The 25,584-nt window shown below is 45.7% G+C and overlaps 1 protein-coding gene across 1 annotated transcript in view; it reads left to right on the top strand.

Annotated features, from left to right (window-relative positions):
• MICU1 (mitochondrial calcium uptake 1) overlaps positions 1–25,584 on the top strand; it is a 641,385-nt gene that overhangs the window by 90,852 nt on the left and 524,949 nt on the right. Inside the window, exon 3 of the mRNA XM_082267399.1 lies at positions 13,192–13,372. Coding sequence (XP_082123525.1) covers positions 13,192–13,372 — 181 coding nt within the window. The remainder of the gene's footprint in view (positions 1–13,191; positions 13,373–25,584) is intronic.

The following is a 25,584-nucleotide window of genomic DNA, read 5'->3' on the forward strand; positions in this document are numbered from 1 at the left end:
GGAGGAAGAGGAGGATCAGAGAGATAGGATCACACAGGCTTTATACACAATGTGGAGGATTAACCCATTAGGTTCCACAGTAAGTATAACAAGCATGCTTTACTGCATATACAGACTGATTTTACTGTTGTGGGTCTAGTAACACTTTAACTAGAGTGTACAAATCTTGACTCACTTATGGTCATCTCAACTCCAGGGTTATTCTGATGGATATGTTGTACAGGCAGCTGAATAGCATGCAGTAGCTTCTGTTTGATCAAGGGTGCTATAAGGGGCCCTCTATGCGAAATATATCCCAGAGAGCTCAGGCACCTTTTTCTTCTCTTCTCTGTGAGGGAACACTGACCGATGATATGTGTAGTCTTTTAGCAAATGACCTGTAACAGCAGTGCTCCTGAGAATGAGAATCTATCTTCAAAGATAGGATCCATAACAATCTCTAGACAAATTAAGCTGTCATTCAGGGGCATTGAGAGTGGACACAGGCACAGATACTGGTGGTCATAAAATGCAAGGAGGAAGGCACCCAATATCCATTCCTGTGCTATGTCTTAATGACAGCTGCCATCTGTACAGATTAGTGATTAGTGAAGCCTATACCCAGTTCAGCAAAATTTATTTAGCTGCAGAGCAGTGAGCTGCATCCACAAAATGCAGTTCACCGCTTGGCTAATGAGCCCTTAGGAAGACAAACTCTCATGTACATCTAAGGCTCCTGTATGACAGTTTAAACAAGTCCCAAATTCAGTTACTATGTGATGCCCAAACTTCATAAATCCTTCATTAATACAATACAGGACACAGGATCTTATTTTAAACCATGGTTAATGCAGCTACATTCAGGTGAATGGACACTAGCAAAAAAAGAAGCTGCAGGGACACCCTGTATATAACCCCCTCCCCCCCACCATTCCCAGCAAGCCTCATTATTTTTGCTAGTGTTCTTAGGTGATTGAGAGCTCACCACCTTCTTCTTCTTTTTTTTTTTTTTTCTTAAGATTCTTTTATCACGCTGCACTATGGTCAATGTGTTTTCTCTTTCAAACACAGTGCTCCATAAATCATAACTAGTGGGTTATATTGTCTCCTCCAGGAGTAAGACTAGGCAGAACAAAAGACAGCTGGCTATGCCCATGGACCGTCCTCAGCTGGCATATAACCCCCCTCTTTGCTCTAGGTAATCGGTTTTAATCTGTCTAGTCAGCGGTGGTGATTAGGCGCGTGCTGTGGCTTATGAACTGGTCCCCAGACCAAGTCTCTAAGAAAGCTCTCATTGATCTGCCCTTTCAAGGCGATCGCTTGTTTGGGGCTACCCTGGATGACATAATTAAGGGTTTAATGGGTGGGGGGGGGGGGGGACCTTCCTGCCACAGTCAAGGAAAGGAGCCTAGCCGCAGATGGGGGCCCCTCCTTCTTCTCAGCCCTTAGAAAATTATTTTGTGCTTCTGGCATGGAGAATAAGGGAAATAGATCTTTTAAATCTTCCCTGGTAGGTTCCAAGCAACCTTGGTCTGGTAAGCCTAGAGCTAGCTTCCCTGGACCAGCAGACAAGACTCCTTCAGCATGAAGGTCTGCCCTCACCCATTATTGGGGTGGGGGGACATCTTAGCTGGTTTCCGGCCCCGTGGACTTCTTTGAGTGTCAAGGAGATCCGTGAAATGTTTCTTTTAGGGGTACCCAGAAATGGGGACAAAGCTTGTACTTTTCAGGTTTTTTAGGTCCTGAGTCTCCTTGTGCGGATTTAATTCCTGCAAAGGTTTAGGTGATGTCTGAACTACCTAATGTCCCCCCTATCCTTGTCCCAGGAATGGATTTACCTATGTCTGATTCTGACCAGGGTGGTCCTTCCTCTGCACGAACTTCAGGGACCACAGGCTGTGATTCACCGGCTGCTGTCACACAGATAGTTCTCTCTCCCATTTTGCATACAGGTTCTGAGTCTGGTGGAATCCACCTTCAATACAGTTCTGTTTGCACAGTCTTTCTTGCAGCTCCTTTAGCAGGTTTGAATCCACAGGAGGATTCCGAAGTTCGTGACAAGGTCACGGGGTTCTCTGACAGACGCTGCAGGCATCTAAGGGCCACGGTAAGGCCAGTATCATCCTTGGCTAAGCCTGCTTCCGCAGTTCCTGCGAGGAATCAAGAGCAAGGATCTTCCAATCATCCTTGTGGCTGTAAATGTCCCTTGGGGGCTTCCTCTCAGAGAAGACCAGTTGTCTGAAGGGCTGTTCTACTATCCTGCTTTACAGTCGCTGGTTTTAATGGCTTAGCTATTGAAAGCCAGGTACTGAGGGATAGAGGTCTGTCTTAATCAGTGATCCCTACTATGGTGAAGGGGAGGAAGTTGTCTTCCAGCAAGATATACCATTGTGCATGGAAAGCGTACATTTCTTGCGGTGAGTCGATTTGGCACTCATCCTCGATCCTTTTCTGTGGCTCGGATCTTAACCTTTCTTCAACGGAGCGTTGTTCAGAAGTTATATAACAAATATCAGCGCAAAAAAATATCAATAGTGAATGGTGCAATAAACAAATGATATAAAGACCGGCTGCACACACTAAAAGTGTCTAAACCACACAATGTAAACTAAATACACCAAAAAGTAGTGTTGCGCCAGTCATGTGCACACATAGTGTAATAATACTCAAAATCAGTGTCCATACATGTTCCAATGTATCAATCAAATAAACGGTGAATCCACGTGTCCAAAAGAATCTTGTGCAAAACTTAATTAGTGCTTTCGTGATTAGTGCAATCCCACCACCAGGTGAATTGGTCTCTCACCTCCACTATAGACCCACTGCTGGGTCAATCACAGCGTTGTATATACACAGGGACCTTCAGATAGTAAAGGCTATGGATAGCCTATCACCTCCAGAGGGATTCTCACCGATAGACATAAAAGGGGAACAAAGGAAGAGATCTAGTGCTCTCTGTATGGTTGCAGTAAACCGCTTTATTGAGTAAAAGGAATGGTACTCACAAAGGTGGCGCTTCCAAAGCGCATAGCAATCAGCATAAACGGTATCTAGGAAGAGACCGCTTCCAGCACGCAGGCTCTGCCCCCTATATAGGGGGACAGAGCTATAGGGGGACACACTTGTCTTTGTACTACTCACCTGGTTGCCACCACAAACGCTTGACACCATCTGAACCAAACAAATTTATCTTGGTCTCATCAGACCACAGGACATGGTTCCAGTAATCCATGTCCTTAGTCTGCTTGTCTTCAGCAAACTGTTTGCGGGCTTTCTTGAGCATCATCTTTAGAATAGGCTTCCTTCTGGGACGACAGCCATGCAGACCAATTTTATGCAGTGTGAGGCGTATGGTCTGAGCACTGACAGGCTGACCCCCCCCCCCACCCCACCCCTTCAACCTCTGCAGTAATGGTGGCAGCACTCCATATCTATTTCCTATAAACAACATCTGGATATAATGTTGAACACGTGCACTCAACTTCCTGATAAACTGTTGTATGGTCTTGGCCACTGTGCTGAAGCTCCGTTTCAGGGTCTTGGCAATCTTCTAATAGCCTAGGCCAGCGATGATGAACCTTGGCACCCCAGATGTTTTTCAACTACATTTCCCATGATGCTCATGCACTCTGCAGTGTAGTTGAGCATCATGGGAAATGTAGTTCCAAAACATCTGGGGTGCCAAGGTTCACCATCACTGGCCTAGGCCATCTTTATGATGTCGAGCAACAATTCTTTTTTTCCAGATCCTCAGAGAGTTCTTTGCCATGAGGTGCCATGTTGAACTTCCAGTGACCAGTATGAGAGAGTGAGAGCGATAACACCAAATTTAACACACCTGCTCCCCATTCACACCTGGGAACTTGCAACACTAACGAGTCAGATGACATCGGGGGAGGGAAAATTGCTAATTGGGCCCAATTTTGACATTTTAACTTAGGGGGTGTACTCACTTTGGCAGTGGTGTAGACATTAATGGCTGTGAGTTGAGTTATTTTGAGGGGACAGAAAATCTCATCACATTTATGAGCCATTTATTAAAACGTTTCCAAAGGGTTTGCAGACATTTTCATGCATCGCCAACTAAAGTTTTTTTTTTTTTTTTTTTTTTTAAATTGCCATATCTCCAATATCTTACTGGAATCCACACAATCTGACAGTCCTGTAGTAGTAACTGAACATAAAAGACAGCAACTCAAGCAAGGCTCCTTACAAACTTGCTGGGATTGTTTCAGTGTTCAAAGCATCTTTTAACCAAGTTCGAGTTTCTAAATACTGTATGGTAATTGTAAGCTAAACTGGCCAAAACACAGTACATGTCAAGTAGAAGTTTGTGGTCATCATGATAATTTGAGTATTGAATCTGGAGGACTAGTGAATTATATCTCATAGCTCTGTAGGGTTTTTGCTGACTTACACAACCTTGCCCATTTTGTTGTGTCAGTTAGCTTGGGCTTTCCCATTAGGGTTACACTCATGGGCTATGTAAAATGGTTAGATCTGTACTGCCACAACTTAATTATGTTCGCACAACCAAATCTAGTTGAAATTGCATAATAGAACCAATATTATACATTAAGTTGGACAAACTGCCATTTCCTGTCAGGATATAGGGGCTGTATGCCAGTCAGATTGGGTTCATATTCTAGTATAGCATATATAGATTGCAGTTTTGTGTAAAACTATGCTGAAAAGTTATTTATCATGAAAATACATTTTTATCCAAACATTCTGTGGTTTTTCTTGCAATATTTTAACCACTTCTGCACCGGAAGGTTTTCCCCCTTAATGACCAGGCCCTTTTTTGCGATCCGGCACTGCATTACTTTAAATGACAAGTGCGTGGCCGTGCGACGCTGTTCCAAAAATCAATTGATGTCCTTTTTTTCCCCACAAATAGAGCTTTCTTTTGGTGGTATTTGAGCACCTCCTGTGATTTTTTATTTTTTGTGCTATAAACAAAAAAATGCGCTACAATTCAGGAATACTTTCTGCTATACAACATTACCAATAAAAAAAAATTTTAAATCAGATTTTTTTTTTATCATTTTAGACCAATTTGTATTCTGCTACATATTTTTGGAAAAATCCCAATAGGCATATATTGATAGGTTTGCGCAAAAGTTATCACGTCTAAAAACTAGGGGAAAGATTTGAGTCTTTTTTTTTTGTTTGTTTTTTTACAAGTAATGGCGGTGATCAGTGATTTTTAGCGGGACCGGGACATTGCGACGGACAGATTGGACACCTAAATTACATTTTTTACACTTTGGGGGGGGGGGGGGGGGGGAAACAGGGACATTAGTACCGTAATCAGTGCTAAAAATATGCAGTGTCACTGTACTAATGACACTGGCAGAGAAGGTGTTAACACCAGGAATGATCAAAGGGTTAAATGTGTCCCTAGGGGGTGCTTACTAACTGGGGGGTGAGCTTGCTACATGAACACCGAGACCTGTGTTCCTAAATAAGAGCAACGCAGGATCCCTGTGTTCATAACGGACAGAACAGAGGTCTGCCGTGTTTTACAACACGTTCGGTCTCCACGTGAGCAATCGCAGGTGCCGGGTGGCAATCGCGGCCGATGGACACGCAGATTGGCTCTCCCTGTAGTTTCCGGCAGGCTACAGGGAGAGCCAATGTAGCCTCCGACCCCTGCAGGGCGCCCCCGCTAGCGGTCCCACGAAACCATGTACAGTTACGTCGTTTTGCGGGACAGAGCCGACCTGCTGCAGTATATGTACTGCTGGCGGTCCGCAAGTGCTTAAAATATGACAGCATTTTGAGATAAATGTGATTTTGGAACGTGAAGTTATTAAGAAGTCTAGGCAGTTTACACATATGTGACTGGATTTAGGGAAAACAAATCTAAGCTGGTAAAAAGTAAACACACCAATCATTTGTTTGATTTCTAAGAGTAATGAAAGAAACCCTCTCTGCTTACAAAATGTTTGTGAGGAAGAACCCAAATGTGAACTTTAAAATTATGGTTAAAAAAATCCTCATATTTCAATGTATTGGGCACACAAAGGCTTCAAAACAACATGATATTTGTTATTTAGCTCAGAGCAGCAGAATTTGTATTTTCTGGTGCTCTGAACAGCCTAGTATACTATTTTCAAGAAGAAGAATACTCACAACACCATTTAATATTTCCCCAGTGCTCCTGTAAACAGATCTCTCTACTATTGTTCTTGTACCCCCCTACCTTTCTGCATGATATTCCACTTCTATGGAACTTTTTTTCCCACCAGATATGTGGGAGCAATCGGTAATATGCGTTTGGGTAAATGACTTTATGTATTGGGATGCTATTCAGTGCCATTTCACAGATATGCGATGTCAGACATCACATGTGATTCGCACCCCACTGCTGTGCAAATCACATGCGATGTCTGTGCTACGCAAATTCAGCCATACAGATTGTATGGCTGAATTTGCATCGCATTCGGACCAAAGTCGCACAGGACCCTTTTTTGGGTCCGGACCAGAATCGGATCGCATGGGTGTTCACACTATGCGATCAGATTCCTGTCCAAACTGACAGTTCGCACCGCGATATGCGAACTAATCTGGGGTTGTCGTTAACTTTGTATTGTAACTCCCAGCAGTTCGCATATGGCAGTGTGAACTGCTTGCGAGTCTGGTGCGATGCAGGAACACACAGTGGATTTGCAGGCTTCCCGCATCGCACCAGTGTACTGGCACAAAGAAGTTAACAGCCAGCAGGTTGGACCCTTTTCATTAACTCAAACAAAAGCAGGATATTTCGGCAGTTTAACCAATTCAAGTCTTGACGTTTTCACCCTCTTCCACTGTGTGTGTTGATTGTGAACTTCGCCTTTAGGAGTTTCCTGGTTAATCCATATTAGATTATATACTGACAAATCATCCACTCTGGATAATTTCCTTATATTTTAATGAATAGGTTATACTAAATCTATAGAAGGTATTGCATGGGATTCTGATGTTGGTTTTCTTCGGTATGTTTTTGTTAATGATCCTTTTAAGGTGGGTATATAGGCCCATTGGCCTTGTCCAGGTGCCAGTTACTTAAACCTACTGGAGTGCTGATTAATTATTTTAGATGTACAAACCTAAAAAGGGTTTTATTTAGAATTTTGCTGTTTCTCTTACGTCCTCCGACAGTCGCCGCCGCCTCTAAGTCATCACTGTTGGGTATTGACTTCCGCTCCGCAGGAGTAGCTTGGCATAAAGACTTAGTCAAAAGAACAAAGGCATTTGCATATACACACCCATGGGGGCTGCCCCATCTGGTCCATACCCCCCTGCAGTGACCACTCCCAACTCCAGTTTCTTTCTGCCTAGCGTCAGGAGTAGTTAGGCTTCCCTGTGCTGGGGCTACAGTCTCAGCCTATCTAATCTTTTTTTATTTGATTTTCTTTTGAAAATGTCAGTTTTCTCTTACTTTACTAGCGGTTTCTTTTGTCAGCTTTAGTTTTAGTCATTTCTTCGGAAGAAGATGGATCCATGCGGTGATGGGATTCGGACTGGCCGCCCTGATTCTCCAGGGCAGAGGGTCAGATGGACCCCCAGCCCGCCATTGAGCGTTCAGCCGTGGTTCGTCCTGGCACTATGAACGACCCATCCCTGCTCGCAGCAGGGATGCAGCTGTGAGGTGGCTACCTCACAGGACACATCTGCGATGCTGCAGTGTCATGTCCCTGGCTAACGGCACTCCCTGTCAGAGAGGACAGCGGCTTTCCGTTTCTGAGAGGCTCCCCACGCCATCTGGTACAGGTAAGTACTTCTGTGTGGGGCCTCTGTCTGGGGTGGCAGTCCTGTGTTGCTGTGTGTCCCCCATGTCTGTGCTTGTGTGACTCCCTGATGCGGTCCCTGTGGGGATCGCTTGTGCAGGCGCTGCGGTGTTGTATGTTTGGGGGTCTCCTTCCCTGTGTCACTTCGGTGCTGGTTGGGGGTGCAGACTGTGTATGTGGCGGCTGCAGCGGAGTGAAACCGCGCGGTCCGCCATTTTAGGTATGGGCAGGCATGTTTGGCTTCACCATGGGCTATACTACATGCCGTTTGGAGCCATCCGCCGCCATTTTGCGGTAGCAGAACGATCGTTCCGACCGCATGTCCGGCGGCCGTTTGGCCGGAGCCTTCCATGCAATCCTATGGGGCAGCCATTTTCCCTGAGTCATGCAGCCTATAAGTTCAGCCTACTCTGACAGCACTTCCTTTTCCTCTGAAGCAGGACATCGGTGGTAACACTCTGCGGGGCTCTGCAGGTTATCTCTCTCAATATCTTTCTGTATTGTCACTTCTGGCTCAGTTTTTTTTCTCTCCTGTTTGGGGGGTCTATCTTTGTCACTATAGCTGTAACGGTGGGCTGCGCACTCCGCAGCGGTCTTAAAGGGGCAGTACAAACTTTTTTGCACTGTTGTTTTGTCACCTTGAGCAATGGATTCTCAGGACAGCAAATTCCCCCCAGATCTGGTGGGGGTCCCCAGTTCTCCTGTGGCCCCTCTGAGACCTGATTTGGCCGCTGTAGTGGCGACCTTGGTGTCAAATATGGAAATGCTGATGGCTGAACGTGCTGCTAAAAAGAGGCCCAGATTATCTATCTCCTCTGATTCAGATGGTGATATGGCTGCTGCAGCGAGCGTGCCCTTTTCAGGGTCCCGCTCATCCCTAGACCCGCTGGGGTCTGAGGGGGAGGCAGAGGTGGAAGGGGTTGATACCTCCTCCCTGGGGTCGCCTGAAGAGCGGGCGACCATGGATGAATTGATAGTTTCTGTTAAGGAAACACTACATTTGGAGGATGAGCCCAGTCCTCCAGGCATTGTGTCCTCATTTGGGACGCACAGGGCCCGCAAGTCGGCGCAGATTTTTCCCTGCCCAGCTGAGTTTCATTACACTGTAAATGAAATGTGGCGCACGTTAAAACGTCAATTTCTGGTGCCTAGTCGGTTCAAATTGCTTTATCCCTTTGCACCGGCTACGGAATCAAGATGGTGTGTGCCTCCACAGGTGGATCACACTGTGGCCGTGTTAAACAAGGCTACCTTATTTCCTTCTGAGGATACCCCGGTTTTTCGGGATCCCACTGACCGGCGGTTGGAGTCTAGCCCGCCATTCCTATACGGTGGCGGGCTCGTTGCTCAGACACATTTTCGCGTCCGTTTTGGTGGCTCAGGCAGTGGCTGATTGGACTAAGGTGCTTAGGAGCAATCTCGTGTCTGATGATGTTCCGCCTGCCCGGCTGGAAATGGTGGATCAAATCCACCAAGGAATCATGTATCTGTGTGATGCGGCCTTAAATGAGGCCCCTTTAGTAGCACGACTCTCTAGTGTCTCGGTACTTAACCGGCAACTGATATGGCTGAAGAACTGGTCGGCTGACCAGTCCTCGCGGAAAACAGTTGCTGATTTTCCCTATGCTGGCTCTCGCCTTTTTGGCGAGGCGTTGGATACCCTGGTGAAAGGCGTCACGGGGGGGCAAGAGCACTTTGCTGCCCCAGAACCCGAAGAACAAGTCCTTTCGTGGCAAGCGGGGTTCTGCACCTAGATCCACTCAGGGGTCCTTTCGTGCCTTTCGGAACCTATCCAAGGGCAAGCCCTTCAAGGCCCAGGGCAGCCAGAAGAAGCCCTGGGCGGGTAAGCAGAAGTCAGGCAATGCCGGCTCGGCGGGTCAGTCTGCCTCTGCCTGAAGGGGCGCCCTCATCCATTTGGGGGGTGGGGAGACGTTTGCGCGGTTTCCTCCAACCTTGGCTGCTCCGGATTTCGGACAGGTGGGTTCTGGAAATCATTCGATAGGGGTACAAGATCGAATTCCTTTCCCGGCCGGCGGACAGATTCTTTCCCTCAAATCTTCATTTGCCTCCTGGGCGTCTGCAGGACCTGCACCAAGCGGTGCAGGACCTTCTTGCTCAGGGGGTGATTGTCCCTGTACCTCATCGGGACAGGTTTCGGGGATTTTATTCAAATCTGTTCACTGTGCCCAGAAAGGAGGCCAAAGTGTGTCCTATTCTGGACCTGAAAGCGTTTAACTGCTTCGTGCGTGTTCGGAAGTTCCGTATGGAGTCTCTCCGTTCGGTGGTGGCCTCCTTGAGTCCAGGAGAATTCCTGTCCTCGATAGATCTGAAAGAGGCGTACCTGCACATCCCCATGTTCGAGGGTCATCAGCGGTACCTTCGGTTTGCTATCGCAGAGGACCACTATCAGTTTGTGGCGTTCCGGGCCTGTTGAGGGCACAGGGCATTGCGGTCTTGGGGTACCTGGACGATCTCCTTCTAAGATCGAGTGTCAGCCAGGACCTATTGCGCGATCTGTCCACCATGGTGCAGACGCTGCAGGAGTTCGGATGGACCATCAACGCTCAGAAATCGATGTCTCCATCGGTTCGTCTTCCCTATCTGGGGATGATTCTGGACTCTGCTCAGGCAAAGGTGTTTTTGCCGGAGGACAAGCTCCGGACTTTGCGGGACGAGATCAGGTCCCTCAGGGACAATCAGTCCTCGTCACTCAGGGCCTGTATGTGGGGCCTGGGGTTGATGGTTTCGGCCTTCGAGGCGATACCCTTTGCTCAGTTTCACAAGCGGGCTCTCCAGGCGGAGATCCTGGCCAGGTGGGACAGACTGCCTCAGTCCCTGGATCTGAGCGTCTCCTTGAGTCGTCAGACCAGATTGGCTCTTCTGTGGTGGCTCCAGTCCCCGACAGTGTCGGAAGGCAAGTCCTTCCGTCCGTTGGTGTGGACGGTGATTACCACAGATGCCAGCCGTTCGGGCTGGGGTGGAGTGCTGGGCAACCTGTCTGCCCAGGGCACTTGGTCGGAGGAGGAGTCCTCCCTCCCGATAAATTTGCTGGAATTGCGAGCAATAAAACTCTGTCTCTTCCAGTGGTCGGACCGTCTTCGGGGCCGTCCTGTTTGGGTACAGACGGACAATGCTACCGCGGTGGCTTACATCAACCACCAAGGGGGCACCAGGAGTGCTCGGGCGGCCCGGGAGGTGACCAACATTCTGTCTTGGGCCGAGACTCATGTTCCGGCAATCTCAGCAGTTCACATTCCGGGTGTGGACAACTGGCAGGCCGACTATCTGAGCCGCCAGACCCTGGACCTTGGGGAATGGTCCCTGCACCCAGAGGTCTTCCAAATGCTGTGTGCGAAGTGGGGATCCCCGGACGTGGATCTGTTTGCATCTCGGCTGAACCAAAAGGTGGAAAAGGTTCGTGGCAAGATCGCGCGATCTGCTGGTGGACGCCTCGGATGCGTTGGTGGCCCCTTGGCATCAGTATCGTCTGATGTATGCCTTTCCTCCGATTCAGTTGCTATCCAGGTTCCTCCGCAGGTTAGCCTCGGAACCGCACCTGGTGATTCTGGTGGCTCCGGACTGGCCACGCCGGTCCTGGTACGCCGACGTTGTTTACCTGGCAGTGGCGCCTCCGTGGCGCCTGCCTCTGCGGGAAGATCTCCTGTCTCAGGGTCCGATCTTCCATCCTGCTTTACAGTCGCTGGCTTTAACGGCCTGGCTGTTGAGACCCAGGTCCTGAGGGACAGGGGTCTCTCCCCTGAGGTCATCTCTACCCTTGTCCAGGCTAGGAAAACCTCCTCTGGTAAAATCTATTACCGTACCTGGAAGGCTTATTTTGACTGGTGTGAGTCCAGGGGGTTCTCCCCTCGCTCGTACTCTGTGTCGAGAGTGTTGGTCTTCCTCCAGTCTGGTGTGGAACGGCGCCTGGCTCTGGCCACGATCATGGGCCAGGTGTCCGCACTAGCTATTCTTTTCCAACGCCCTGTGGCGTCTCATTCTCTGGTTCGCACCTTCATTCAAGGTGTGCGACATTTGACTCCTCCCAGGAAGGAGCCCTTACCTCCATGGGACTTGAACTTGGTTCTGTCCGTGTTACAGCGTGCTCCCTTTGAAAACATTCGGGATATATCGTTGCCTCTGCTGTCTAAGGTTGCCTTTTTGGTGGCGATCACTTCGGCTCGCAGGGTGTCGGAACTGGCAGCGTTGTCTTGCCGTTCTCCGTACTTGGTGTTTCACCGGGATAACGTGGTCTTGCGTCCGCATCCCTCCTTTCTTCCTAAGGTGGTCTCTGAGTTCCACATTAATGAGGACATTGTCCTGCCTTCTCTTTGTACGAAGCCTAAGCATCCTAAGGAGGTTGCTCTGCATTCCTTGGATGTGGTCAGGGCGATCAGGGTTTACCTGTCGTCTACGGAATCCTTTCGGAAGACGGATTCCCTCTTTGTCCTTCCTGAGGGACCTCGGAAGGGCATGGCTGCGTCTGCAGCGACTATTGCCAAATGGATCAGACAGACCATTGAACAGGCTTATGCTTTGAAGGAACGGGTTCCACCCTTCCCTGTTAAGGCGCACTCTACCAGATCTGTGAGTGCGTCCTGGGCCTATTGGCATCGGGCCTCGCGGCCCAGGTGTGCAAGGCTGCGACTTGGTCGTCGGTGCACACTTTTTCCAAATTCTACAAAGTAGATGTTCTGGCATCAGCTGATGCCTCCTTTGGCCGCAACGTTCTCAGTGCGGCAGTGCCATGAAGGACCCTTGTTGTTTGGGTCCCTGGCTGTTGGTATTTGCTTTCCTCGGCTGTTGCTCCTGTTGAGCACTGTTTTCTGTTGCCCAGCAGGTTCTCTTACTGTGCATGTAGGGTTCCTTTCTCTAATGTGGGTACTGCGTTGCCTTTCTACGGTTGCGTCTCCCACCCCTCATGTCTATACTGCTTTGGGACATCCCAACAGTGATGACTTAGAGGCGGCGGCGACTGTCAGAGGACGTAAGAGAAAACTGAATTTTTGTAAAATCTTACCTGTAAAATTCCTTTCTCTGAGTCCTCCGACAGTCGCCGCCACCTCTTTTGGGGTTGTGTTCTTGTTACCTACTGCTATGCTACCAAACTGAGTTGGGAGTGGTCACTGCAGGGGGGTATTGACCAGATGGGACAGCCCCCATGGGTGTGTATATGCAAATGCCTTTGTTCTTTTGACTAAGTCTTTATGCCTAGCTACTCCTGCAGAGCAGAAGTCAATACCCAAAAGTGATGACTTAGAGGCGGCGGCGACTGTCTGAGTACCCAGAGAAAGGAATTCTACAGGTAAGATTTTACAAAAATGCCGTTATTTGCATAAATGCTTACTAGAGTGATAAGGACGGCAGTGCTAGGATACACGTCCAGGATAGGTGTGTGTGAAGAATAAATTAACACTCTCTATTGACTTTAAAACAGAGCTAATGCAGAAGCACAGTCTTCAGTGAAGCACAATTTGAAAGATGAATCCAGTGCCAAGGGAAAGGAAGATGAAGACCAGCAAAATGATGAGGATCAGGCTGTGGAGCCAAGTGATGAAGAACCGCAACCAGAGGAGGGCAAGAAAAAGAAGCAACGTATAGGATTTAGGGATCGTAAGGTATTATTATTATTTTTTTTTTTTCATGCAGAAATGATCTAGGCAAAATTGTAAGTACAGGCAGCCCCCGGGTTACAAACATCCGACTTACAAACGACTCCTACTTACAAACTGAGGGAGACAACAGGGAGTGAGAGGAAATCTCCCCCTAGGAAGGGAAATTCACTCCTGTAAGAGTTCCCCCGGGGAAAAAGGCATCTACACTGAAGCTTAATCACAAATACTTGTTTCCACAACAACCCAAATTTTCCAAAATCCAATTGTCATTGGAACAGAAAGTGAGGTGAAATCTTCTGAACAGGGGTACAGATAGCGAAACAAATGGTACAGGGGTGTTAACCCTTCCCTATGCTATCCATTAAAAATTATTCTTTTGGCTGGAGCTACATTTAAAAAAATTTACCTGTTCTGACTTGCAAACAAATTCAACCGAAGAACAAACCTACAGTCCCTTCTTGTTTGTAACCCCGGGACCGCCTGTAAAGCCAACTTCAACTCTACTGTTATCTAAGGGGTAACTGCACATTTATTGCAAATCTTATAGATGTCACTGTCTTGTAATGCATTAAAAAGTAAAAAAACTTCGGCCTGTACAACCAATTTAAATACCTAACCCTCCTAATGTCTTGCCCACTGCTTCCTTTGGTAGCTCCCAGAAATGGCTTCCTCTTCACAGTAGGATGTATACCATAGGTAGGAACACTCTCTTCTCTTAACCTAGGTAATACCTTGGGAACCATACTGAGATCCTACTCTGTGGGGAGGGCCCTGTAGCATCAGACACTGGATTCTTCTTGGGCACTTTCAGTTAGCCACAGGGTGCTATACTGGTCCAGGGCCATGGTCAATTCCTATGGTTCTGAAATCTTGCAAACACCTTCAGGGGTACAAGAGAGGGGGGGGGGGGGGTTTAAGACTTTAAATGAGGCGTGTGACGCGGCCAATTTAAATAAAATCATGTTTATTGCAATGACAATAACCGCGCATATGACAGAATTGTAAATATGGTTACATAACAAACATTGTAGATATGAGCTGAAGGCATAGAACACCTTTGCGGGTATGCCCACTATAATGGTTGAAGCCAAGGATACAGGGACCTGCACTGTGAAAAGGGAAGATTGGCTTGTCCTCGTTTTGGACCATTGCTGTAGCCTTATAGCAAGCTTGAGACTGTGTACTAATATTTGTTTTTATGCTAAAAGGAGACCAGGACTTATTCATTGTTTTTAGTGTTTAAGCTTTCAAATTTGTCTACAAAATATCAAACTATTCAAAGCTTAATCTCAGTTGGATAACTAGGTGCTAAGTCACACCACATGTCACACTATTACCACCACTCCTGCCAAGAGTCCTTATGGTAGTCAGGCACTTCCTCCTGCCCTTTTGCCACAGACTTTGCTACAGCATGATCAACACCTGGGTGGCTGTGTATGCGTCCCCCACCACCTCCAACCACTACCCCCTTTATCTGCAGAGGCAGTGGCCAGGGGTGTACACATGCAACGCTGTGATGCTTTGCAGCCATACTAGGTATTACCCCCTGTGGCTCAAGTCAATAGGGACGCTTGTTCGAGGGTCCAAGAGGTTAAAGCAGATGGTGTAGTGTTAAAAGTACAAAATCTCCTCACTGCCTCCTTGTGCATATGAGTGGAAACCAGGCTAAGTAACTCAACTATGCACGAAATCATAGGAACTGGGGTGCAGAAAAATGTGAAATATTTGGCTGTCTGCAGGCAACAGTGAAGCATAGTGGAGGTTCCTTTCAAGTTTGGAGCTGCATTTGTGCAAATCGAGTTGGACATTTGGTCACGATCAATGGTGTCCTCAATGCTGAGAAATACAGGCAGATACTAGTAGCCATCATGCCATGCAATCAGGAAAACGTGTGATTGACCTAACTTTATTCTGCAGCAGGACAATGACTCCAAACATGCAGTCCATGTCATTGAGACAGATCATCAGTGTACAGAAGAACAAGGAGTCTTTGAAGTGATAGTTAGGCCCCCGTAAAAGCCCTGATCTCAACTTTGAGTCAGTCTAGAATAACATGAAGAGACTGAAGGACTTGAGGCAGCTTACATCTACAGAAAAAGTGTGGTTAGTTCTGCAAGATGTTTGGAATTACCTACCTTCCGTGTTCCTTCAAAAAACTGTGTGCAAGTGTACTTTGACGAATTGAGGCTGTTTTGAAGGCAAAAGGGTGGACACACCAAATATTGATTTGATTTGGATATCTCTTCTGTTCATTTAATTTCCATTTTGGTAATTGATAAAAATAAACTATCAGCATTCCTAATATACAGCATTTTTTCACACCTGCCAAAAGCTTTTTGCACAGTACTGTATATATTCATATACACAGTCACCAGAACAGTGCAGGGTCACTATGGTGACCTTGTACTGCTGTGGCTATTGATCAGAGACACTGGCTGATCAATAGGCAGTACAATGTCTCCATAGGCAACTGACACTGCGTTGTTTTGTTTTTTTGTTTTTTTTTTTTACATTGTGACTGCTTCCTACAGTAGTACTGCTTCCTTCCTGACTGTAGTAAGTAGTTAGTTTCTTCTCACAGCGATCACTGTTAGAGGAAATTGTTTAGAGGCTACAGGCATGAACAATCAACAGGATTCTGTTCTAGAAAATGTTATGACACAAAGTGGATCTAATGTCCAAATGCTTATGATCATATAATCTTATGGCGGAAAGCCCAGTCAGCTGAAGCTGTAAAAAACGTCTCTCATATGCCCCTGGAAGGAGGATGTTTTTTTGGTGAAGCACTTGACAAGTTCATAATGGATGTCACAGGAAGAAAAATCCTTCTACAACAGAAGGTTGCAAAACCCCCACTCAGAGGTTTCTAACTCAAAATGCTTAGCGCCACACTTCTCTCCTTAGGCTTCAACTGCCTGAAAGCCAAAATTCAGCCCCTCCTTTCGGTCCAAACTTGAAAACACAAGCTCACCAAGTCTACCCTAAAGCCTCCGTCACAATGACAGTGCACTCTCACTGTAAAGGTGGGGCATTTGTTAAAGTTTGCATTCCTTTGAGTCAGATGTCCCGGGCCTAAAGGTTGTCAGTGGCTTCAAAGGGGTACAAAATAGAATTGCAAACTCTACACCTCCATTATTCTCTTCTCTCAAACAAACCTAAATACAGTCAAATTTGTAGATCACCCTGGACCATCTTTTATCCCAAGGAGTGGTTCCTCTCCCTCTAAACAAGTACTGTTGTAGTCTAAAGTGGAATCTGCAAGGTCACTTATTGCCTCTCACAGACATGGAATATACTTGGCATCAGTAGACATTCAAAATGCCAACCTCTATATTCCCATTTACCCACCTCATCGGTGCTTTCTGCCCATCTCAGTAGGAGCCACACACTTTAAATTTGTGGCATTGTCATTTGACTTATCCCTTGCACCCAGAACATTCACAAAGGTGCTTGCACCCTTACCCTCTTAAGTACTTTGGGCATCCAGGGTACAGGATATCTAGATAACCTTCATGTTCATCTGAAGATATTATCGCTTTAACAACTGTCTTCAAGTGTTAAAAGGACTATTCAGAATCTTCAGGCTTTCATTTAGGTATTTACCTTCCAAAAGTCTGACCCTTAGCCTTCTCTTAATTTGGAATACTTAGGCCTCATCCTAAACACAACCCAGGCAAATATTTTCCTTTCGGCAAACAAGCTTTCCATTAAGGTCTTATGCTTGCACCCTAAGGTAGAAAGGTCATCATTGGGTGAGATTTTTCATGAGTGTCCTGAGCCTCACGGTTGACTCAGTCGAGGCTGATCTCTTCCCTCAGTTCTACTCAATGCCACTCCCTACACAAAATTCTGTTGACTTGGAACAAAACAGGCTCCATCTCTTGACTTCCCATTGTAACTCCTTAGCTTGGTGAATTGACAGCCCAGCCTTGGAAATGGGAAATTCTTTTCTACCACCCTCATTGAAGTTGATAACAGATGTCGGTCTCAATGTCTGAGGATGAGTGTTTTAGTGACTCACATTTCAGGAAACCTGGTCACCCAGGAAAGCAATGCACCCCTATCAACATCTTGGAGCTCAGAGCAATAAAATTTGGCTCTGCACCACTGGACCTCCGTTCTCCAGGCACACCCAATCAGGGTGCAATCCGACAGTGGCCTATATCAATCATCTGGGGGGAAACAGGTGTTGGGCAGCCTTGAATGAAATAGTCTGATTATCTCCTGGGTAGAAAAGCACTGTCCAGCAATCTCTGGTGTACACATTCCTGGAATGTGGATTTCCTCATTCGTCAGGGGAATCAAGGTGACTGGCTCTTTTATCCCAAGATCTTCAATCTTCTATGTCCGAAATGAGAGAATTCAGATGTGAACACCCTGAAAGAAGGTACCCGTATTTGTGGCTTGGACCAAGGATCCTCTAGCACTGGCATTGGATGTTCTTGTAATTCCATGGACTCAGATAGTATATGCCTTCCCTCCAGAGCAAATGCTTCCTCAACTACTTAACAAAATAGCGGAAGAGAAGAAATTGGTGATTCTCATTGCACTCAAACTGGCCCAGAAAAACCTGGTACACAGACCCACTCAAACTTCTAGGGGACAAGCCCTGGCCTCTCCCAAACAGGTCAGACCGGCTGTCCCTAAGCCATCTGTACTGTTCTATTTCTCAATTACAGGCTTTAAAAGCATGGCTGCTGCAGCCCAGATCTTAAAGGACAGAGAACATAACTGACAGTCATTTCCACATTGCTTAAAGCCAGGAAAGCCACTTTGATAAAATCTACTACCATACCAGGAGATTATTTTTGCCTAGTGTGAGCACAAGCATTTTAACCCCGGAGACTTCTCTCTGATCACTTTTATTCAACCTAGCTAAACTCCCATTACAGCACCCTGTGCTTCATTTTTATCGAAAGTTGGTTCTCTCTACCATTCAGAAGCCATGCTTTAAACCTATTAAGGAACTCCCCTTGGTTGATATCCCCTGTAAAGTGGCCAGAGTCAGTGGTTTTTGTAACAATCCCTTCCTAATTCTTCACAAGGATAAAGTGGTCTTACATCTAATGCCCCTATTTCTCCCTAAAATAGTATCAGCCTTCCACTTAAAGGTTATCTCCACTTTCGTGGGGAAAAAAATAGCAAATAAAAAAAAAATATATATAGCGTATACAATTGTGACACAAGCCATATTGTAATTGAATGTTATTAAAAATGATCTCTCCTTTTCAATGAGCAGCTCTGTAATCTTCTATGAAATGTAATGCAATATGGCTACCTGGAGGTGTTCTGTACACAGAATGTGTACAGAACGCCCCCCAGATATGTAATTTCCTGCTTGTGTAATTGGCTGACTGATTTTCTCAGAAGTCTGCACTAAGATACAAGTCAGATTTTAGGCATCCTCTGCAACAAAAATGTAATTTTTGGTAAGATACTCCCAACAGGAATCACATCTAAGGCTCCATTTCAGCTCCAAAAACGCTAAAAAAAAACGTTCCAAAATGCCCAACTAGTAAAACCCCATTCATTTAAATGGCCCCTGTTCACATCTGAGCGTTTTAATGCCTGAAGCTGAAAAAAGTACATGAGCTTCTTTTTGGGCTGATTACCAGCGTTTTTGATAGATGTCAATGCCTGCCTCCAAAAACGCCTGAAAATCGCGGTAAAAATCGCGCGAAAACGCTACGCTCAAGTGTGAATGCAGCCTCAAGGAATGCAGGGCCTACAATTTTCATCATTAGTGCTTTGCATGTGCAGCAGCTGATTATTAATTAGGAAACCACTCCCATTAGACTCACTTTTTGCACATGGGCACAGACAAACACACAGGGATTTCTTCAGAATAGCAAAACGTAGGAATCTGCAACAAAGTTTGTTAAAATCCCTGCAATGTGCATAGATCACTCAGAGTAGAATGTTTTTTTTTCTCAACAAAAGCAGAGCTACGCTTTAACCACGTGACGACCAGCTGCCACGTACACTGCAGCAGGTTGGCTCTATTAGTCTAACTGATGTACCTGTACATTGTTTAATGTAATAGCCAGTGGGGGCACGTGTGCGTGCTGATTGGCCAGAGTGGGAGCCAATCTGGCGGTCGCGATGTCCGCCGGCCACCCGTGATTGCTCTCCATAGAGACAGAACGGTGGTCTGCCTAGGTAAACAATGCAGACCGCCGTTCTGTCATAAATGAACACAGGGATCCTGTGTCTCTGCTATTCAGGGACACAGATCTCTATGTTCATCTAGTGAATCCATCCTCCACACAGTTAGAAAGCATCCCCTAGGGACACACTTAATCCTTTGATCACTCCTGGTGTTAACCCCTTCCCTGCCAGTGTCACTAGTACAGTAACAGTGCACGTTTTTTAGCACTGATAACCGTAGTGATGTCACTGGTCACCCCAGAAGTGTTAGGTGTCGATCTGTTCGTTGCAATGTCGCAGTCCGCTAAAAAATTGCTAATTGCTGTCATTGGTGAAAAGAAAAATAGGTGCGCGAACCTTTAATGAGAAAAAGGAGTGAAAAAAAGCAGCACTGAAAAATTATAAATATGTGAGGGGTTGTAACAAATGAAAAACATCAATTACAGAGTGCGCTAAAAAATTATGGGACACAAATATTCACAAAAATGGTGATTGCTGATATTCAGCTAAACACAAAGTCTATATTCTAAATGATGAGACTGTGCAAAAGTCTTGAAAATCCAAAGAATATAGTGAGGTTGGGGAGTGATGAAGGATAAGGGTGACCTCTTCCCAAACGGTGATCCAGACAGTGCTCAAATGTACACGTGATGCACCCGGTGTTAAGAAGGGACTCTTACCAGATGATGGAGAGATGCAAACATATAGTGTATAACCCTGGAGTCCGTTAGGTCAGCTTGTAGGAGAGAATTCACAATAGGAATAAAGCGACCATCTGCTTCCAAAGTGTAGGGATCTAGAGGCTTCCACTCAAGGGGATATCGCCACCAAGAACATACCCAAGGAAGAGAAGGGGACTATAGTGCATTACCTCACTTTATTGAACCAATAAGAAAGAGTAACACTTACATTGTCAGGAGAAAAAACAGCATATGTAAAATTTTTGGATCGAGGACCTCTGCAGTAGTCCGGGATCATAGGCAACACGGCTAGCTCCCCCCGACGCGTTTCCACTAACAAGTCGGCTTCTGGGACTGGAGCTGTAGCCGTGCTGCTCGCATCTCTCATGTAAATAGTGTGGCTGATGGACACTTCCGGTGCGGCCGTGGTCATTACTAGTAAAAAAAATAAATAAAAAGGCCATAAATCTATCCATAAATCTATCCTCTAGTTTGTAGATGCGATAACTTTTGTGCAAACCAATCAATATACACTTATTGGGCCTTTTTTTTTTACCAAACCTATGGGCAGAATATATATTGGCCTAAAAATGATGAAAAATTAGATTTTTATTTTTTTTATTGGCTGTGTTTTATAGCCGGAAGTAAAAAATATTGTTTTTTTTTTTTTTTTTTTTTTCAGAATTGTTGCTCTTTTTTTGTTTTATAGTGCAAAAAATAAAACCCGCAGAGGTGATCAAATACCACCAAAAGAAAGCTCTATTTGTGGGGGAAAAAGGACATCAATGTTTGAGTACAGTGTCGCACGAACGCGCAAATGTCAAAGTAACGCAGTGCCTGGTTATTAGGGGGTAAAACCTTACCAGCCAGAAGTGGTTAAAGAACAATCTTCACCAGTGCTTTGTTGATTAAGGGCTTGTTCATATTCTCATTAAGGCTCCGATAGCATTTATGATGCGTTTATGACAAAATCCTTGTAATCTACATAATTACCCAGAGGGGAATGTTTTTTTCTTAACAAAAGGAGTTACACTTTAATGAAAACATTGTCATTCCTTCCTTGTGCCCTACTCCTAAGCTTCCTGATGAAATTGCCCTTCATTATTTTAGTTTGAACTGTCAGTGTCTATCTGAAAGATACTGACTCTAGCCCAAAATATAAATCTCTTTTTTGTCTTACCAATAGGGTATTGAAAAGGACACCCTGTTTCTCGGTGTATGATTGCTTAGATAAGTCATCTCATTTGAAGAGCTTACACTCTAAAGTTAGGGTCTCCAATCTATGTCCCTTCAGATGTTCAGGAACTACAATTCCCATCATGCCTAGTCATGTCTGTGAATGTCAGAGTTTTACAATGCCTCATAGGATGTGTAGTTCCGCAACAGCTGGGGGACCATAGTTTAGAGATCCCTGCTCTAAAGGATAAGGTATCTCCAGTACCCTTAGGTGCTTACTCGACAGATCAGTGGGGGATTCTTGTGCCTTCCAGGATCAAGGGTCTGTTGCTCTGCTATGTAGGAACGCCACCTGGTCTTTAATACATTTTCCAAGTTCTACCACATGGATTACCAGGCCTCTGTGGATTCAGCTTTCAGTCGCAAAGATCTTTCAGCAGCACTTTGAGTTGGATCCTCTACCCTTATGTGTTTTGTTGGGCCCGTTGGCATGATTCTGTTTGCCTTGATATCCTTCCCTCGGATTAAAGTGCTTCTAAAGGCAGAAGGTTTTTTACTTTCATGCATTCGATGTAGGAAGGTAAAAAAAAATCTGCATGTGGCCATTGGCTCCCGCTGGTGTCAACCACAGCCAGGGAAGAGAGAGGGGGACTGAGCCACTCTCTGTGTTTCCCATAGACATTTCTTGGATTGCAGTACAGGACACAGGCCACCCTTCCCTCCTGTGTTACTCTGCATTGCTTGCTAAATAATTGAGGTCTCACAAATATGCTGGGGTTATAGGGGCTGCACCCAATGGGGGGCATGTCCATAAGGTTTGCATGTGTCCAATAACCTGAAGGTAGCAGCCTGGTGCCTTAGAATGCATTTAGAATGCATTAAGGATTAGGTTTTTAGAACTGCGTACCTGTATTATCTGGCTATCGGCTCTTTTATAATCTAGAATTTTCAATCTACTGGTTTAAAATGCATGTTTTCTTGTTTAGCTCCATCAGTTTTTTTTAAGTTGTAAGCCAGGTAATGAAAACAGAAAAAGGAATATTTTTGATAAATCGCAGGCTAAAATAACATTTTCAGAAAATTACTGGCTGCAGAAATTTTATATTTCCTTAGAAGCAATTTCACTTGTCTGTATTTCATTGCATTATATTTTATGCATTGTATTTGCTACTCCATGTACATGCTTTGTTTTGATTTCATTGTGTTTATGTAATATGCATAGCATCATAAAACATACTGGTGTCTCCCCCCTTTTGTGCAGTGTACTGCATCTATCCTAATAGGAACAATCTATTTATAAACACAACAGTGGAATAAAATTGTTTGATGATATATGTCAACAGTGGAACGGAAGCTGAAGCTGACACAAGAAAGTATATACAAACATATTCTGATGGATACAGACATATTCTGCTGATTAAATACCTAATTACCCACGATGGCTCATACATTTCTGTATGATGGCGCCTAAATATCCCAAACAGTCTAAAAAAGATGCAAGCTAAACTTTAAATAGGCGTCTATCTTTTTTCTTTTTTTTTTTTTTAAAAATAGGCCTATTATCTAAACAAGTAGATTTGTGAAATCAAGGTATCGCTGCTAACGGGTAAGCCAGCAAGGCTTAATCAAAGTCGATAGTCCGTAAGGGATGCACGACCTGTCACTGCAGCAGTGGTCAGAATGAACACAAATTCAGATGGCTGCACTCCCAAAGACTATGTAAAAATTGGCTTTAAAAACATCAGAAAGACAGGGATATAGCCAGGGGAAGGATAGAGGTTGACGCATTTCACATTTTTATCTTTTAATAAAGTACGTCTAACATGTGAAATGCGTCGGCCTCTCGCCTGCCCCAGCCTATATTCCTGTTTTTTGTGATGTTTTTAATTTTTTGCCAATTAAGCCAATTTCTCTTTTGTCCTCTGACAGTCGCCGCCCACTCATACAGTCTTCACTTATGGTATTGACCTTTTATCCACAGGAGCAAGCTAGGCATAAGACTTGTTAAACTCAAACAATTTGCATATACACACCTGTAGGGGGCTGTCCCACTGGTCCAATACCACCCTGCTATCAGCATTCCCAACTCAGTTTGTCTTTTGCCTAGTTAGGAGTAAGATTGGCTTCCCTGTGCTGGGGCTACAGTCTCAGCCTTTTCTTTTTATTTTCTTACATTTTATTTTATGCTAAGTGTGTTTTCTTTGCACTGATAGCTTTTTATTTGTTCCTGCGCTTAGTTAGTCAGAACGTCGGAAGACTACAGCGTTTGCGGAGCTGGGAATCGGACTGGTTGTACTAGAGCCTTACGGAATCCCAGCCCGCCATCGAGCATTTAGCAGGCTATGCCTACGCCCTGGCCTCGCAAACGACCTGTCCCTGTCCTCAGGGACAAAAGTCCGCGAAGTGGCCACTTCGCTAGGATGTCTCAACTGCGATTTGCTGCGTGTTGCTAGAGTCCTGTTTGGCTGACGGCACCGCCACCACCAGGGGTGGGAGGCTTCCTGTCGCAGAGAGGCACCCACGCCATTGTGGATCGGTAAGTACCATGCTACCACCTCTGTTTTTGTGACATTGCATGTCTGGGGGTGTATGTGGGGCCTCTGTCAAGGGGACGGCAGTCTGCTGGAGTCTGTGTTGTCCCCCTCATGTCTGTGTGTCTGAGCCCCGCGTTTCCTCTCGGTCCCTGCGGGGGCGCTATTGCGTCCCGGCCGCGCTGTGGGGGGTTGTGGGGGTCCCTGAACCCTTCGGCACTGTTTGGTGTGATTTTGGGGGTGCAGGCATGCGTGTGGGGGCCGCTGCGGTGAAAAATCGTGGGGGCCGCCATTTTGGGTGTGGGCAGGCTGCTCTGGCTTCAGTAAGGGCATTTAGCAGCCATTTTCCCTGTAGTGTATCGCGCCCTTGCGGGCGCCATCTTTAGTGTGGCAAGGCATTTGTGCATGTGTTCAGCTGCCATTTTCCCGGAGCCTCCCCATTGCTTTCTATTGGCAACCATTTTTCCTAGGCCCGAGTCCTATTTAGCCTCTAGCGGTGTGACATCACTTCCTTTCTTCATGCAGCCAGATCGTTCAGCAAGGGTGGTAACTGTACAGCTACACTTCTGGGGGACTTTTTCTGCTGTTTTTCAGGGGATGTTCCTTTGCTATCAGTTATATTCCTCCCTGTGGGGTACTTCAGGCTAGTCCTCATTGCGGTGCATTGCGGTGGGATTCGCCGCTATCGCGGATTTATTTAAGCAGCTATTTGTATACTGCTATTTGGTCATGTACACATGTTCATATCTATCTATATGATCCATTCTATTATCTATGTTTATGTGTGTGTGCTTTTTCTTTTAATGACTTTTTTGTTTTTACTTTTTTTCAAGCTTCTAGCTAGCTGAGTTTTTACTTGTATGAATAAAGTTTAAACATTTTAAATTTCTCATGTTCATAACTTTATTGGTACCGTTAAAATCCCATTCAAATTGGTTTTGCCAAGCCCTCCCCTCTTTTTTCTCGCCTAGGCGAGAACTCTGTAATTTCAGAGATATACTTTAAACAAGTCTATTAGGGATGTTGGTACCACTGTGCTAAGTTTTCCTATACTTATCTTATCAGCGACACACCTTAAATCTATTTTTGCTATCGCGGATTTAAAGGGCCAGCGCCAAAACGTTTTTATGGAGTCCCAGGACAGCAAATTCCCCCCAGCTCTGGTGGAACATTCAGGTACGCCTGAATCCTCTGCTATTACTGCTGCACTTGCGACTTTAGCATCCAAAGTGGATCCGTTGATGTCTGAACGGGCTTCTAGAAAAAAGCCTAGGCTTTCTCACTCTTCTGATTCAGAGTCTGATATGGTTGCTATGGACAGCGTACCCCCTGAAGGGTCTCAGTCCTCTCAGTCGGAAGGGGAGACGGAGGATGAGGATAGGAATGATTCCCCCCCCCCCCCCGGGACGGCCAGAGAATGCGCAGCTATGTCTGCGCTTATTAGTTTTGTTAAGGATACACTACATTTAGAGGATGAGCCCCACCCACCGGGAAAGCGGCACAAGTGTTTCCTTGTCCTGCTGAGTTTCACGAAATGGTGAACGAACAATGGCACAATTTGAAGCGCAATTTTGTGGTGCCAAAGCGGTTTCAGTACTGTTATCCTTTTGTGTCTCCCAACGGATTTGCGCTGCACCGTGGCCCCTAAGGTGGATCATACGGTGTCCAGGTTGAACAAGGC

Source organism: Pelophylax lessonae (assembly GCF_965119305.1).
Source record: "Pelophylax lessonae genome assembly, chromosome: 9".
Taxonomy (NCBI): domain Eukaryota; kingdom Metazoa; phylum Chordata; class Amphibia; order Anura; family Ranidae; genus Pelophylax; species Pelophylax lessonae.